The sequence below is a fragment of the Gouania willdenowi genome, chromosome 12 (genome assembly GCF_900634775.1).
Source record: "Gouania willdenowi chromosome 12, fGouWil2.1, whole genome shotgun sequence".
NCBI classification, from domain to species: Eukaryota; Metazoa; Chordata; class Actinopteri; order Blenniiformes; family Gobiesocidae; genus Gouania; species Gouania willdenowi.
This window is the reverse complement of record NC_041055.1, coordinates 15,281,907-15,296,491: the sequence shown is the minus strand read 5'-3', so window position 1 is coordinate 15,296,491 and position 14,585 is coordinate 15,281,907. Positions and strand designations below refer to the sequence as shown.

General features: G+C 40.2%; 1 protein-coding gene across 1 annotated transcript; it reads left to right on the top strand.

Moving 5' to 3' along the window:
* Nucleotides 1-756: 756 nt before the first annotated feature.
* LOC114473403 (zinc finger protein 28-like) lies at nucleotides 757-13,812 on the top strand. The gene is made up of 2 exons (XM_028462996.1): nucleotides 757-1,668; nucleotides 12,581-13,812. Exons 1-2 carry the CDS (start codon nucleotides 1,044-1,046, stop codon nucleotides 13,750-13,752), a joined length of 1,797 nt encoding a protein of 598 aa, XP_028318797.1. The 5' UTR covers nucleotides 757-1,043; the 3' UTR covers nucleotides 13,753-13,812.
* The last annotated feature ends 773 nt before the right edge of the window (nucleotides 13,813-14,585 follow it).

Genomic DNA, 14,585 nt, shown 5'->3' with positions numbered 1-14,585 from the left:
TGAACACAGAATTAGACCAAGGGCCGTAAGTGACAAATTCAGTAGTTAATATTTATAGTTTTGTACATTTTCAGCCTCTTACAATTATTACATTCTGTGAGTCAATAGCAAAGTCTAGCTGTAAAAGAATGAACTCAGCTGTGAAGTCTTTAATTTAAGAAATGAATTGACGTTAGAGAAGTAGCAAAAAACTTCCAAAGTCCTATGTTATCTCATTTTTTCTCACATCATTAACACTTTTTAATTGTGTCACTTGTCAGATCTCGCTCCCTCTCATTTCTCTCTCCTTGTAATGAAAAATCAGTGCAAGAAGCAGAGATCTCGTGTGCCAATGTGTAGAGACAGTGTTACTATGATATTTTAGGGTCTTTTTGTAGTTAGTTTATCTTTGGGTTCCATTCAATAATAGTTAACATTAAAATAGTAAAAACTAAATGCTTAACTAGCAACATTTCATTGGTAACAAATACAGGGACATAAAAAAATGAAGAACAAAAAACATGCAGATGAGCAGCGAGCACATCACATTGTTAATAAAAAGCTTCATTTTTAAAGTCAATTTTTTTTGTCGTCATTTTACATTTTAATGTTTTCACTCTTTAGGGGGGGTTCTGGTAGGACCAGTGAATGGATGAATGAGGGTGTGTGTGATTGGGTGTAGGCTTTGTTGTCTGACTCACACACAGAAGCAGAAGGTGGCGGTAATGCTCCATTAAGCTGGATGCTAACCGCCGGAAAACAAGACGAAGAAGAGAAGTCGCTGAGTTAGAGCAGAAGAAGAAGAAAGAGCGGCAGGACCACAACAATTGTCTCTAAGTCTAATTGTGAATGTTATTAATATCCAGCCTACATTTGGAGTCAGGCCATAATATAATAGCGCCTTAAAGCTCCAGTGGAAAGTAAGAGAGCACAACACGGTGTCAGAAGACGGAGTTGCAGACACAGAGAGAAGCTGGAGCAGAATGCTAACCGAGCTAGCAGAGGAGCTAGCACCGCTGAGGCGCTACAGGATAGAAAAGTAAAGAGTAGAAAAAGGGGAGGAAATGGAGCAGTTCAAAGCACCGTCATCATTGTCTCTCACCGCTAACCCTGCTGACAACTGGTGCAGCTGGGAACAAAGCTTTAGGCGGTATATAGCGGCCTCAGGGGAGAAAGATGAAAAAGGAAAGATTGACATTTTACTCCACACCATCGGCGAGGATGCAATGGAAGTGTTAAACACACTGACGGTTAGAGGTGAGGGAGATGAGCTGACAATGGAGGATGTTCTTCAAGCCTTTAAAGATTACTGCAGTCCACAGAGAAATGTTGTCTTTGAACGAAATCAATATTGGTCCCATCAGAGGACAGCAGGGACATCAATAAACACATTCATGACAGAGCTGCGACACAAAAGCAAATACTGTGAGTTTGGAATAAGTGAGAATGACATGCTCAGAGATAAGCTTGTGTTAAGCATCACAGACTCTCACCTAAAAAAGAGACTGATACGGGAAAGACGTCTAACGTTATACAGAGCAATAGAAATATGCAGAGCAACAGAGCAAAAAATGACTCTGTCAGAAGCCGTCCAGACTGAACATGGAGTACAAGAAGTTCCAGTGGATGGTGAAATGAAAATGATCCTTCCTGACAAGAGTCTCCACCATAACACCAGCAAACAGTTAGGTAAGTGTTTTTACTGGAAAGTTAGAGAGCATAACAGAATGAAGGGAAACTGGTTGAAATCCCATAGAGAGTCACAGAAATAAATGCTGTCCTTTGGACAAACTACTGACAGTTGGTTTATAATGACTTCTAGTGATGCACCTAAATTCAAATTTGTTGCTGAAGCCAAATAACATATAAATGCTTGGCCGAATACGGAATATCGATTTCAGTTATGTTTTTCACTATTTTTTTTAAATAGTGGTTAAATAGCCTTGAATACATTTATAGACATGTTTTTTTTTTAATTTATATAAAGTAAATATTTATTGATTTTATTTATTCTGATATATTTTTTAAATATTCCAGCAGCCTATGCTTTTCAAAAAAAAAAAAGCACAAAGTTTTTCATTTATATTAGCCCTTCAAATAAAACAAAACATGCATTCCAAAAAACCCCTAAGTGCATTAAAGGGGAGGTATGATGAAAAAAAAAAAAATCACTTTATAATGGTTTTGCTACAGTGATATACATCTCTTTAGTCTCATTTAGAGGACCAAAGTTGAAAATTTTTTGTTTCCTTCCTCCCTTGTTATTCCACATTTTGTAAAACGTCAGCAAACTTTTCCAGTGGTGGCACTGGTGCGACTAACTTTCTCAGTTGATCGCACCAGCACAGAATTTGGTCGCACCCTTTTTTCTTCTTTTGTTTTTTTGAGCAGGGGTGGGGAGAGTGTACAGCATAGCCATGCGTGCTGATCAATAGTTGACTTAGCTGGCGTACTGTAGTTTTGTATGAAATAAAGATTGACAATGACTCAAAATATATTTGCTAAATGTTTTAGTGTCAATATTACGTTTTTCTGCAACAAGAAGTGGCTGAAATAACAGGTCATTTATTTTATACAATTTTAAAACAAGACAACATTTATAAAAAAAAAACAGCAAAGCATTACTACAGGTTACATGTATTATGTGTTTTTTTTATTTTGCAGAAAGGCTGTACTTGAATTAAGTAGCATAACCAACTTAGCAACTGCATTGCTTCACCCCATGGAATTCAATTCAGAGGGTCCAGCTCTTATAGTGGGGTCTCCTAACCCTCTTCCCCTGGTCAGGGGTCTGCAACCTTTCACCTGGAATATAGTTCTCTTGGAGCCAAAAAAATACCTTCTCCATGAAGACAATACAGTGTATTAAATCATATACAGTTAAAATCATGTAGAATAATGTTTGATTTGATTTATATTGACCATTTAAATGGCAACTTAAAATCAGTTGAAAATAAAATAAAATAAATTGACATTAAGAAATAAAACAGAATATATTGGATCTTCAAATTCTTACGGATCTTAGTTTACATGAACACAATGTTACATAAATAAGTTTGTTTTTTTTAGTTAATGTATTTGGAAGGCTACAAAAAGTAACTTGAATTTGATAACACATGATCATGTTGGTCAACACATGCTAATTGCTAATTTCTTGCCACACATAAAGCATGCATATTTAACCGGCACATTGGCGGTTAAATAAATACGTTCCCACACAAATCTCTATTTTCTTCCTGAATAGTGTTTTTCTTGGTTTAATTATTTTACCAGGGATTTAAAACTGAAGGTTAGCCACAGGTGCAGGAAAGTTGATGATCTATAGATGTTGCAGGAGGTGAAGTAGGAAGGTGGCCGAGTCATTGCACAACGTGATTTATTTTAGGTTAACAAATTGTTATATCCTAATTTTATTTGTCATTAATCATTAATAACCTCTGTAAAAAAAAACAACTATTTCAATAGTTTTTTTTAAAGCTATAGGAAGCCATTGCAAAAGAGTCAAAGAGCCACATTAGGCCTCAGAGCTGCAGGTTGCAGACCCCTGCCCTGAGAGAACCACATCTGAACATCTGACCTGGCATCATTGTCTATCAGTTCTGGACCCTCCATGCTGATTCTGTTGAGCGTACACGCAATGTTCGGCCGAATATATTTGGTTACCAAATATTTGGTGTATCCCTAATGACATCATCTTTTAGTGGTAATCATTATATTGTTAAGAAATAATGTTGCGCCAATATTGATACTAGTATCGGGAGGAGTCCCGATTGGGCACTAAAAGGCTGGATCGGTATTGGTAAATTTAAATATCAACATGCCAATCCCGCCTATTTACAGCATCAAGCTACTTTCGATATCCAAACCGCTGAACGATGACTTCTGCCTTATGGAAACATAAACCATTATCCACCTGTTCTATCACTGCACCTACAGGAAAAACCTCTGGTCTTATATACAGAATCTTATTCATAACAAAACAGGTCATGTGATCAGCCTCCAGGAGAGTGACATCAATTTGCGTCTGTCTCTTCTTGATTTGCTGGCACAAAACACTCTCAGGCCCAGGGAGGTTCAGCCCTTGTGTTGCAAGAGGAGATCAGCTCTCTGTTGCACAGAGGAGTGGTCTCAGTCGTCCCTCCTGCACTGTCTCAGAGTGGGTTCTCCTCCCGGTATTTTCTGGTCCCTAAACAAGGGAGGTTTAGTATTCACCCTACCCTGGATTTACAGGCTCTGAACAGGTGTCTCAGGAAATACAAGTTCAGGATGCTCACGCATTCCTCCCTGGTGCGACAGGGCAATTGGTTCACATCTGTCGACCTCAAGGACGTGTATTTTCCGATATATCTTCCTCACAGATAATACCTAAGGTTTGCTTTCCGGGGGATATGTTACTAATACCGTGTTTATCTTCAGCCTCTCTTCTTTAAATCCGAGGGTGTTTGTGTGATGCACAGAGGTGGCGGTAGCCCCGCTGAGAAGGCAGGGCATTTGCCTGCTACATATCTGAACGATTGGCTGCTTTTGGCACAATTGGAGATGGAGGCTATGATGCGCACGCACGTTCTGCAACATCACCTATCCAATCTGGGATTCGTGTTGTCCCCTACACAGGAAATAATCTTTCTGGATCTGTCCTTGCGTTCAATGCCTTTCACCGCGCGCCTTTCAGCGGAGCAGGCTAAGATGTTCAGGGCTTGCCTCGCTCTGTTTTGACCGGGAAAATCTGTTCAGTTCAGATTGTATCTTCGTTTACTCTGGTTGATGGCTTCAGCCTTCCTCGTGATCCGCCTAGTTTGCCTCTACATGAGGGAATTGCTAGTTGTGGGTGCCCTCACATGGGCTGAATCCTGTGCATCATGGCGCACAGAGAGTGTTGGTTACACCGGAGTGGCGGGCCTTGGGCTTCCTGACGCACAGTGTACCTATGAGCAACGTTGCGTTCAGAAAGGGGATCTCCACAGACGCCAGCCTGACGGGCTGAAGGCCGGTCTGTGAGGGGCCGCTGGAATGCGGACCTCCAGCGCTCTCGCATAAATTATTTGGAACTTACAGTGAGGTTTCTATCGCTGATTCACTTTCTTCCATCTCTCGTGGGACATCATGTCCTTGTGAGGATGGACAATACCACGACTGTCATGTACATCAACCACCAGGGTGGTTTGCGCTCCCGTTGGTTTCTTTTGCTGGCACACAAACTGATCCTGTGGAGTTGTGGTCATTTCTTCTCATTGAGGTGTACAGGGAATGGATGTTACACCCACTGGTTGTGCATCAGCTGTGGGCCAAGGTGAACCTGTTCACAGTGGAGGAAAACGCGCAGTGTGTGATGTTCTTTTCCTTGCGCAGCACGGATGCTCCCCTCGGCGTAGACGCAATAACACACGATTGTCCGTGAGTGCTTTTTAACTCATTCCCCTTGTTTGCTTTGATACCCCCCCACTCTGTCCAGGCTCACCCTGGACGGCCATGCACTGATCCTGGTGGCTCCGCATTGGCCTGCCAATGAGGGGCACAATTTTCCACCCACATACACAGCGTATGGTGCTGTGGGCTTGACCTCTGATAGGGCTTGTTGGAGCTAGAGCTATTTCAGAGCTACTCCTTTTTAGCTGAAGAACTGGTTTGGTTTTCCACCGCAGCAGTGGCAAGTTGGAGCCACGTCCTGGCGTCAGTACAATACGTCTGTAAGTCACTGATTACGTGGCAGTTTACCCATGAGCACTTGCTCCATGACTTTGTTGACATAGTATAAATATGATCCTATACTATGTAAAGATTCAGCCGAACAACTCTACCTGTTTTCATTGGAGTCACAGGAATCTGTGACAACATTCAGGAACACAGGTAATCATCAAAGACGTTTTATTGCTTAACAATGACCATGTTAGTGTTAGCCTTTGCTAAGCTACTTAGCTTCAACTACGCCTGCATAAGTACAGCAGATAAAGGCAATAAGTTGATTTTGATATGTTTGATTTTCATTATAGATGCTCTTAAGGCTGACTGTCTGCACGTCTGTGATCGCACTGCTGGTAGGACTAAATACGACCAGAATATCAGCTCAAGTTTGTCAAACTAACGTGTCTTAATGTCCTTCCATTCATCTGTGTTTGGACCGAGGACCTACTGTGTGTGACTGAAGGGATGCTGTATCATCATGCTGTTTAACTTGTGTTATTAATGATCAACGACACATGACCCCTTATTGACTCCCACATTTGTTTTATACCTATTGCTGCTGTTTGATTTGTTTCAATACATTTTGATTTGAATAAATCTCAATTGCATTCTATTTAAATAGCCTACTCCTTAGGTGAGTATTGCATGAACTTTTCAATTCTATAAATGTATCAAAATAAAAAATACAAACCTAATAGTATGTGCTACAGCAGGGCAGGTTATTTTTCTATCTTGGGGCAAAAAAACAAAAAACAAATGCTGATGTTTGAAACTCAGAATGTGTGGATGTGAAGAGCAATTAAATTATCTGAAAAAAAAAAATAAATGTGTAGGCATTAAACAATGAACAAAGTCCTTGTAGAATAAAGAATAAATAACTTTATTTACGCAAAGTAAAAATAGATTTACAAACCAACTCAATATATATAAACATTTACTTAAAAAGGATTCTGGGTTTTCTATTCCAAAGGGCCAAAGCCTGCCTCTATCTGCTCCAGAATCAACACCAGTCCAACCAGTGCTGTGGAGTTCATCATGAGCTTGAGGTTATGGACGTGGTCCTGGTCCATGAACCGTGTTCCTGACTGCTCCATGGAAAACCATCTGTGTTATCATCTTCCTCCGTTTTTCCGGCATGGAAGCATTAAAAATATTTGAATTTTATATATATTTTGGCAGTCTTCACATTAAAAAAAATTACAAAAACAAAAAACACTCAATTGTGTAATCCTTCAGCCAAAAATGTGTCAGTCAAAGCAAAGTTTATACATATCTACCCTATCACAACAAAACTAAACAAGGTTCTCTACATAATATCACGCACACAAAAATATTTAACTTATATTACTATTTTCACAATATACAATACATTCAATATATATACTACACAAGTTTTATATATACAGTTTATACATTCACATTATTTTAGGATGGACCAAGAGATAATATTGTACATGTTGTTAGCTACAGATGAACCTCCAAAGCCAGAAACATTGTGACCACATAGTTCAATAATATTATTACATGGCCATTGTGTAACAACAAGGGAAGTTCTGAATATAGGTCAATTAAATATTGCTGCTGCTTTCAGGAATATCGAAGCATTGTTATGGTTTCCTAGCTAACCAGCGGCTAACTGGCTAGCCTGCATCACTTTAGCTGTAATGTTTATAATATTGATGAGGGAATATTGTAGCAAGCATTTGGTAGTAGGCTAACAACAGGGTGAAATAAAACTTAACAGGATTAGTAATGTAGTTCTGCAGGACGAGCTCCTCCATGGGTGTATTTCTGTTCGGTCCGTGGGGCTTTCACTTTCCCCTGAATCTCTTCGGACACCCACAGTACCAGGAAACTATGTTCTCCTCCTATGACCACTGCTCTGTCTTCTTGGACTCACTTTAAAATGTTTTCTTGTCGGATTTGCGCTAAAGCGACCAGTGGCTGCTTTTTGTTTTTGGAGGATCGTCGATAACCCCACCTAGCACCCGCCCACTTCAGAGCTGAGTTGTAGCCCAGCAGCTATTTTGGGCCAGCGTAGCTCTGGTTTTTGGCTCCGAGAGCTGGAGCTATGTTGGTGGAAACAGAATGGTTCGGAGCCAAATCACGCGCTAGCTTCAAGTTAGCTCCAGCTCCTGCCCGGTGGAAAAACAGTATGAGTGGCTCAATCTGTCAGCCGTGGGACTCTCACAGAGTGTGATTTCCATCGTACAGAGTGCTCGAGGCTCCTCCTTTAGATCTCTTTATGACTGTAAGTGGAGGATATTTGAGGGATGGTGTCTTCAGAGGAATCACATCCCCTTTCAATGCGTGGTTGGAGTGAGTTTGTAATTCTTGTAAGACCTGATTGACAAGCGCAAAGCCTTTTCCACTGTGAAAGTGTATTGGCTTTGGGGACAAACCGGTGAGTCAGCACCCACCGATCTGCTGGTTTATAAAGGGAGCTCCTAAAGAGGCTCCTCCCCGTGTCCATACCACTGCTATTTAAAAAACCCTTTGCTCACTATTGAGTAGAAGCTCCTTTTTGAGTTTGTACAGTCATGAGTCTTCTTGGGGAATGATGCAACAAGTTTTTCACACCTGGATTTGGGGATCCTCTGCCATTCTTACTTGCAGATCTTCTCCAGTTCTGTCAGGTTAAATGGTGAACGTTTCTGGACAGCCATTTTCAGGTCTCTCCAGAGATGCTCAATTGTGTTTGGGTCAGAGCTCTGGCTGGGGCAGTCAAGAATAGTCACAGAGTTGTTCCGAATCAACTCCTTTGTTATTTTAGCTGTGTGCTTAGGGTCATTGTCTTGTTGGAAGGTGAACCTTTGGCCCAGTCTGAGGTCCTGAGCACTCTGGAAGAGGTTTTTTTCCAGGATATCTCTGTCCTTGGCCACATTCATCTTTCCTTCAATTGCAACCAGTCTTCCTGTCCCTGCAGCTGAAAAACATCCCCATAGCATGACGCTGCCACCACCATGTTTCACTGTTGGGATTGTATTGGGCAGGTGATGAGCAGTACCTGGTTTTCTCCACACATACCGCTTAGAATTAACGCCAAAATGTTCAATCTTGGTCTCATCAGAGCAGAGAATCTTATTTATCATTGTCTGGGAGTCCTTCATGTGTTTTTTTGGCAAACTCTATGTGGGCTTTCATATGTCTTGCACTGAGGGGAGGCTTCCGTCGGGCCACTCTGCCATAAAGCCTCGACTGGTGGAGGGCTGCAGTGATAGTTGACTTTGTAGGGATTTCTTCCTTCTCCCTACTGCATTTCTGGAGCTCAGCCACAGTGATCTTTGGGTTTTTCTTTACCTCTCTCACCAAGGCTCTTCTTCCACGATTGCTAAGTTCGGCTGGACAGCCAGGTCCAGGAAGAGTTATGGTTGTCCCAAAAGGATTATGGAGGCCACTGTGCTCTTGGGAACCTTGAGTGTTGCAGAAATTCTTTTGTAACCATGGCCAGATCTGTGCCTTGCCACAATTGTCTCTGAGCTCCTTGGGCAGTTCCTTTGTCTTCAAGATTCTCATTTGCTCTGAACCCTACTTAAGCTCCCACTATATGAATACATACTTCCGACGGGCACTGTACTAGTTAATGTGAATTACAATTAATATATCATTGTAACCTCAGTATGAGAATTTGTGCATGACAATTCCATTATGGGTACAATTGCAGTACATGACTGCTGCATGCTCAGATTGTCTTACAATCTCAGCACGGTTACAAACTCAGTATGTGACAACAATTTGGCATGAGAGGCAAAGTTCACCTTTCAGAAAAATTTATTAATTTCTCACCCATACCATGTAGACAATAAAAGTTCTCATGCATTTACTCTGTGTTCAGGGCTTGAGACTGCGACCAAATTGGTCGCATATGCGACTATTTTTTCAGTGGGTGTTAGTGAAAATGTTGTCTGGTCGCATCTTTGCGAGTGCGAGTGAAAATCCAAAAGGAGGAAACGTCCTCCTGTGAATCAGGGTCCAACATGGATACTACATGCGCTGCCATGTCCCCAAACACACTGCTGCTACGTGGCCAACACTGGGGAGAGACACGGTCCGTGCTGAATTCATGGACACTGGGACAAACACACACTGCAAACAGGACATACACGATTCCACACCAAAGAGGAGGACCTCATCTGAATCAGCATCGAGGGGCCAGGATTGATGGACTATGATGCCAGGCCAGATGTTCAGCTGTGGTTCTCCCAGGGCAGGGGTCTGCAACCTGCGGCTCTGGAGCCTAATGTGGCTCTTTGACTCTTTTGCAATGGCTCCCAATAGCTTTAAAAAAAACTATTGAAATAAATAGTTGGTTTTTTTTACAGAGGCTAATAATGATTAATGACAAATAAAATCAAGATATAACAATTTGTTAACCTAAAATAAATCACATTGTGCAATGACTCGGCCACCTTCCTACTTCACCTCCTGCAACATCTATAGACCATCAACTTTCCTGCACCTGTAGCTAACCTTCAGTTTTAAATCCCTGGTAAAATAATTAAACCAAGAAAAACACTATTCAGGAAGAAAATAGAGATTTTAATTGTGTGGGAACGGATTTATTTAACCGCCAATGTGCCGGTTAAATATGCAGGCTTTATGTGTGGCAAGAAATGAGAATTTAGCATGTGTTGACCAACATGATCATGTGTTATCAGAATCAGAATCAACTTTATTGACCAAGAATGTATGTTATACACACGAGGAATTTGACTTGGTGAACTGTGCTCTCTCTAATAGTGTAAACATTAAATAATAACAATAAACTAGAAAAAATAATAATAAATATAAACATAAATATAAACAGTAGTTAGACTAGAAGGTGCAAAACTAAATAAAATAACAAGATGATAATAATAATAATAATAATAATAATAATAATAATAATAATAATAGTATAAAAATAATAAGATAATAGTGCAGTAGAGCATTGATGAGTAGTGCAGGAGAACATTTCAATTAAATGAAATAGTATGTACATGAACATTCTCAGTGACAGATTGATCCAGGGTTGTTATGTTTGGTTCCAGGGTTTTTTCACAGAACCAGGTCTGACACTCTTTGACTGTTTTGTGTTGATCAGTGTGACTGCCTGGGGGAAGAAACTGTTTTTATGGCGGGTTGTTTTGGCGTACAGTGATCTGTAACATCTGCCGGAGGGGAGGAGTTTAAACAGATTGTGTGCAGGGTGTGAGGGGTCTGCAGTGATGCTACCTGCCCGTTTCCTGACCCTGGACAGGTATAAGTCTTGGATGGAGGGCAGATCGACACCGATGATCTTTTTTGCAGTCCTAATTATCCGTTGTAGTCTGTGTCTGTCTAGTTTGGTTGTAGATCCAAACCAGACAGTGATGGAGGTGCACAGAACAGACTGAATGATGGAGGAGTAGAACATTATCAGCAGCTCTTGGGGCAGGTTGAACTTCCTCAGCTGACGCAGGAAGTACATCCTCTGCTGTGCCTTTTTCCTGGTTGTGTCTATGTGGGAGGACCACTTCAGGTCCTGTGAGATTGTGGATCACAAGAACCTGAAGGAGTCCACCGAAGCCCCTTCTCCACAGTCTTGAATGGGTTCAGTTCCAGATGGTTCTTATTGCACCAAAGAGCCAGCTGTTCCACCTCCCGTCTGAAGGCAGACTCGTCCCCGTCCCGGATGAGACCGATGATGGTGGTGTCGTCTGCAAACTTCAGGAGTTTCACAGAGGGGTCCCCTGAGGTACAGTCATTGGTGTAGAGGGAGAATAGCAGTGGGGAGAGAACACACCCCTGAGGGGCGCCAGTGCTGAGTGACCGGGTGCTAGATGTGATGCTTCCCAGCTTTACTTGCTGCTTCCTGTCAGTCAGGAAGTTGGTGATCCACTGACAGGTGGAGGCCAGCACTGTGAGCTGGGTGAGTTTCTGGTGAAGGATGTCCGGGATGATGGTGTCGAACGCAGAGCTGAAATCCACAAACAGGATCAAATTCAAATTCAAGTAACTTTTTGTAGCCTTTCAAATACATTAACTAAAAAAAAAAACATTGTGTTCATGTAAACTGAGATATGTAAGAATTTGAAGATGCAAGATACTGTTTTATTTCTTGATATTTATTTTAAATTGTTTTAAAGTTTCCATTTACTTGATCAATAAATTTCAAGTCAAATTAAATCAAACATTATTCTATATCATTTTATTATGACCTGTTATTTCAGCCACTGCTTGAAAACTTAATATTGACACGAAAACATTAAAACATTTCAATTTTTACTTCAACTGCGGTACAGCAGTTAAGTCAACTATTCATCAGCATGCATGGCTTGAAGAAAAAAAAAAGAGGTGCAACCAAATTCTGTGCTGGTGCGACCAACTGAGAAAGTTAGTCACACCAGTGCCACCACTGGAAAAGTTAGTGTAGAGCCCTGGTGTTAGTATTTTTGTCCTTTTTCACAAAGGTTTAAGCAGTGCCAGACCAAGCCATGATAGCAATGATTCTTATATCTAAGTGAGTATACAGTTCTTAAGAATTGGAAGAAAAACAGGTCATATCTTTTTTTAAACACTGCGGTATCTGCATTTATCGGTACCGGCCGATACTACGCATCTGGGTATCAGTATCGGGGCCAAAAAAGGGCATCGGAATAACGCTAATAAGAAATTAAATGTTTCAGTTCCACAATAATTTAGCATAAATAACAGAGTAATTAATTGTTTCAGTGTATATATATTTAATATTTCTATTTAGCAACCAAAACATTTTAAGTAAAATACATTCAGTTATTTAAGAAATTAATAATATATGATCATGAATACAAAAGAAGTCATAAAATATATTAAACACAAGCTGAATAACAGCTAGGTTTTTCCTGTTGAAGTAAAATGAATAAAAACATGAAAACATTGTGAGTTTTCTTGTAATATTTTGTTTTGTGTCTACCTTCAGGTTATCAATCTGTTCCTAATACAGATGAAACAGAAAAACTTGTGCTGGCTGCCTTCATGCCCAAAGTTCATCTGCACAGATTTCAGCTCCAGCAGCCGTCAGTCACTGATTGTGTTTTCAGTGAGAGGAAGAATGTGGAGGAGCTGCTCCCAGAGCGTCTCCACATGAAGGAAGAACCAGAGACGCTCAGTGAAGGGCAGGAGAAAAACCAGCTTTGTGTGCAGCAGGAGACAAACAGTGCTGCTTGTCCTGTTAAATGTGAAGATGAAGAGGAGAAGCCTCAGGCCTCCCATCTACACTTGAGACAACTAACAGAAATGAACATGAAGGAGGAACCTTCAACCTGTGGTTTAAATGAATTAATGAAAAGACAAAGTGTGGGAAATAACGTCAAAAGACCAGAAGCAGCCCAGAACCCAAATCCAAACAGTTTAGTACGACAAGGTCCTGATGGAACGGAAACAGACTCGTATCAGACTGAGGGTAGTAGCGAGGATGATGATGATGAAGACTGTTGGCAGAAACCTCTGTCAGAGACTGAAGCTGAAGCTGACTCTGACTCTACCACGAAAAAGAGAAAGATGTCTGACTCAAGTAAAAATGCTGAAATGGGATGTAAAGCTTCCAAAACAAAGATTAGTTCATTTCAACAGATTTGTTCAAAGAAGGTTCAGGTAAAAATGACATCTGAATGTGTGGGTGGTGAGAAAGCTTCACTCACTGCAGCTTCAAAACTGAGAATTCACTCAGGAGAGAAACTATTTAAATGTGTCATTTGTAGTAAATGTTTTATTCAAAAGCATCACCTGCAGTCACACATGAGAATCCACACAGGAGAGAAACCATTTAAATGTGATGTTTGTAGTAAATGTTTTACCCGTAAGAATTCCGTGCAGTCACACATGAGAATTCACTCAGGAGAGAAACCATTTAAATGTGATGTTTGTAGTAAATGTTTTACTCATAAGCATCACATGCAGTCACACTTGAGAATCCATGCAGGAGAGAAACCATTTAAATGTGACGTTTGTAGTAAATGTTTCAGTGAAAAGAATTACATTAAAAAACACATGAGAATCCACACAGGAGAGAAACCATTCAAATGTGATGTTTGTAGTAAATGTTTTAGTCAAAAGAACAACCTTAAAACACACATGAGTGTCCACTCATGAGAAAAACAATTTAATTGTGATGTTTGTAGTAAATTTTTTATTCAAAAGCAACACCTGCAGTCAGACATGAGAATCCACACAGGAGAAAAACCATTAAAATGTGATGTTTGTGGTAAATGTTTTGGTTATAAGTCTGACCTTAATTCACACATGAGAATCCACACAGTAGAGGACCTATTTAAATGTGAAAAAAAAAGTCTGAAGGTCCACAAGAGAGTCCACACATAAATTACTTTCAAATGTTGTGTGTAGTAAATGTTTTCTCATTTGTTTTACTTTTTTTTTTAAGCTACACATATTGAAATATAGTTGAAGTTTAAAGTGTAGTTCGAGTTTAGTGAGTTTGTTCTTTCAGTAAGTTAACAACAGATTTTGGCCGGAGGTTTATTGTTTGTCAGTTTGTTTTTACAGTTTATGTATTTTGTGAATATTGGTTGGTGAATTAATTATTAACTAGTAGACATCTTGGAATCTATATGAACGCAGCGAGCACACTCAGCATGGGTCCAGTGGTCTACTGCTCACACTTTATGACTCATAATTTTTATACAAGTGTTTGACCTAACCAATTTGTGGGAAAGTGTATCTTTCTTAGTAATAAGGAATAAGATCTTAAACAGATGAGTAACTTTTATCACAGCATGGCCACAAAACTGTCTTTGTATCTCCTCTGAGGGTCACATGATCAACATTCATGTCGGCATTAGAATAATGACCAATCTGAGCATTAACGCAAAAAACAGCAAAGAATGTGTGCATCCTTGCGTTTTTGGTGTCCTTTTGTGTGTTTTCAAGTAATTTTGTGTATTTTTTTAAGGCATTTTGCAAATCTT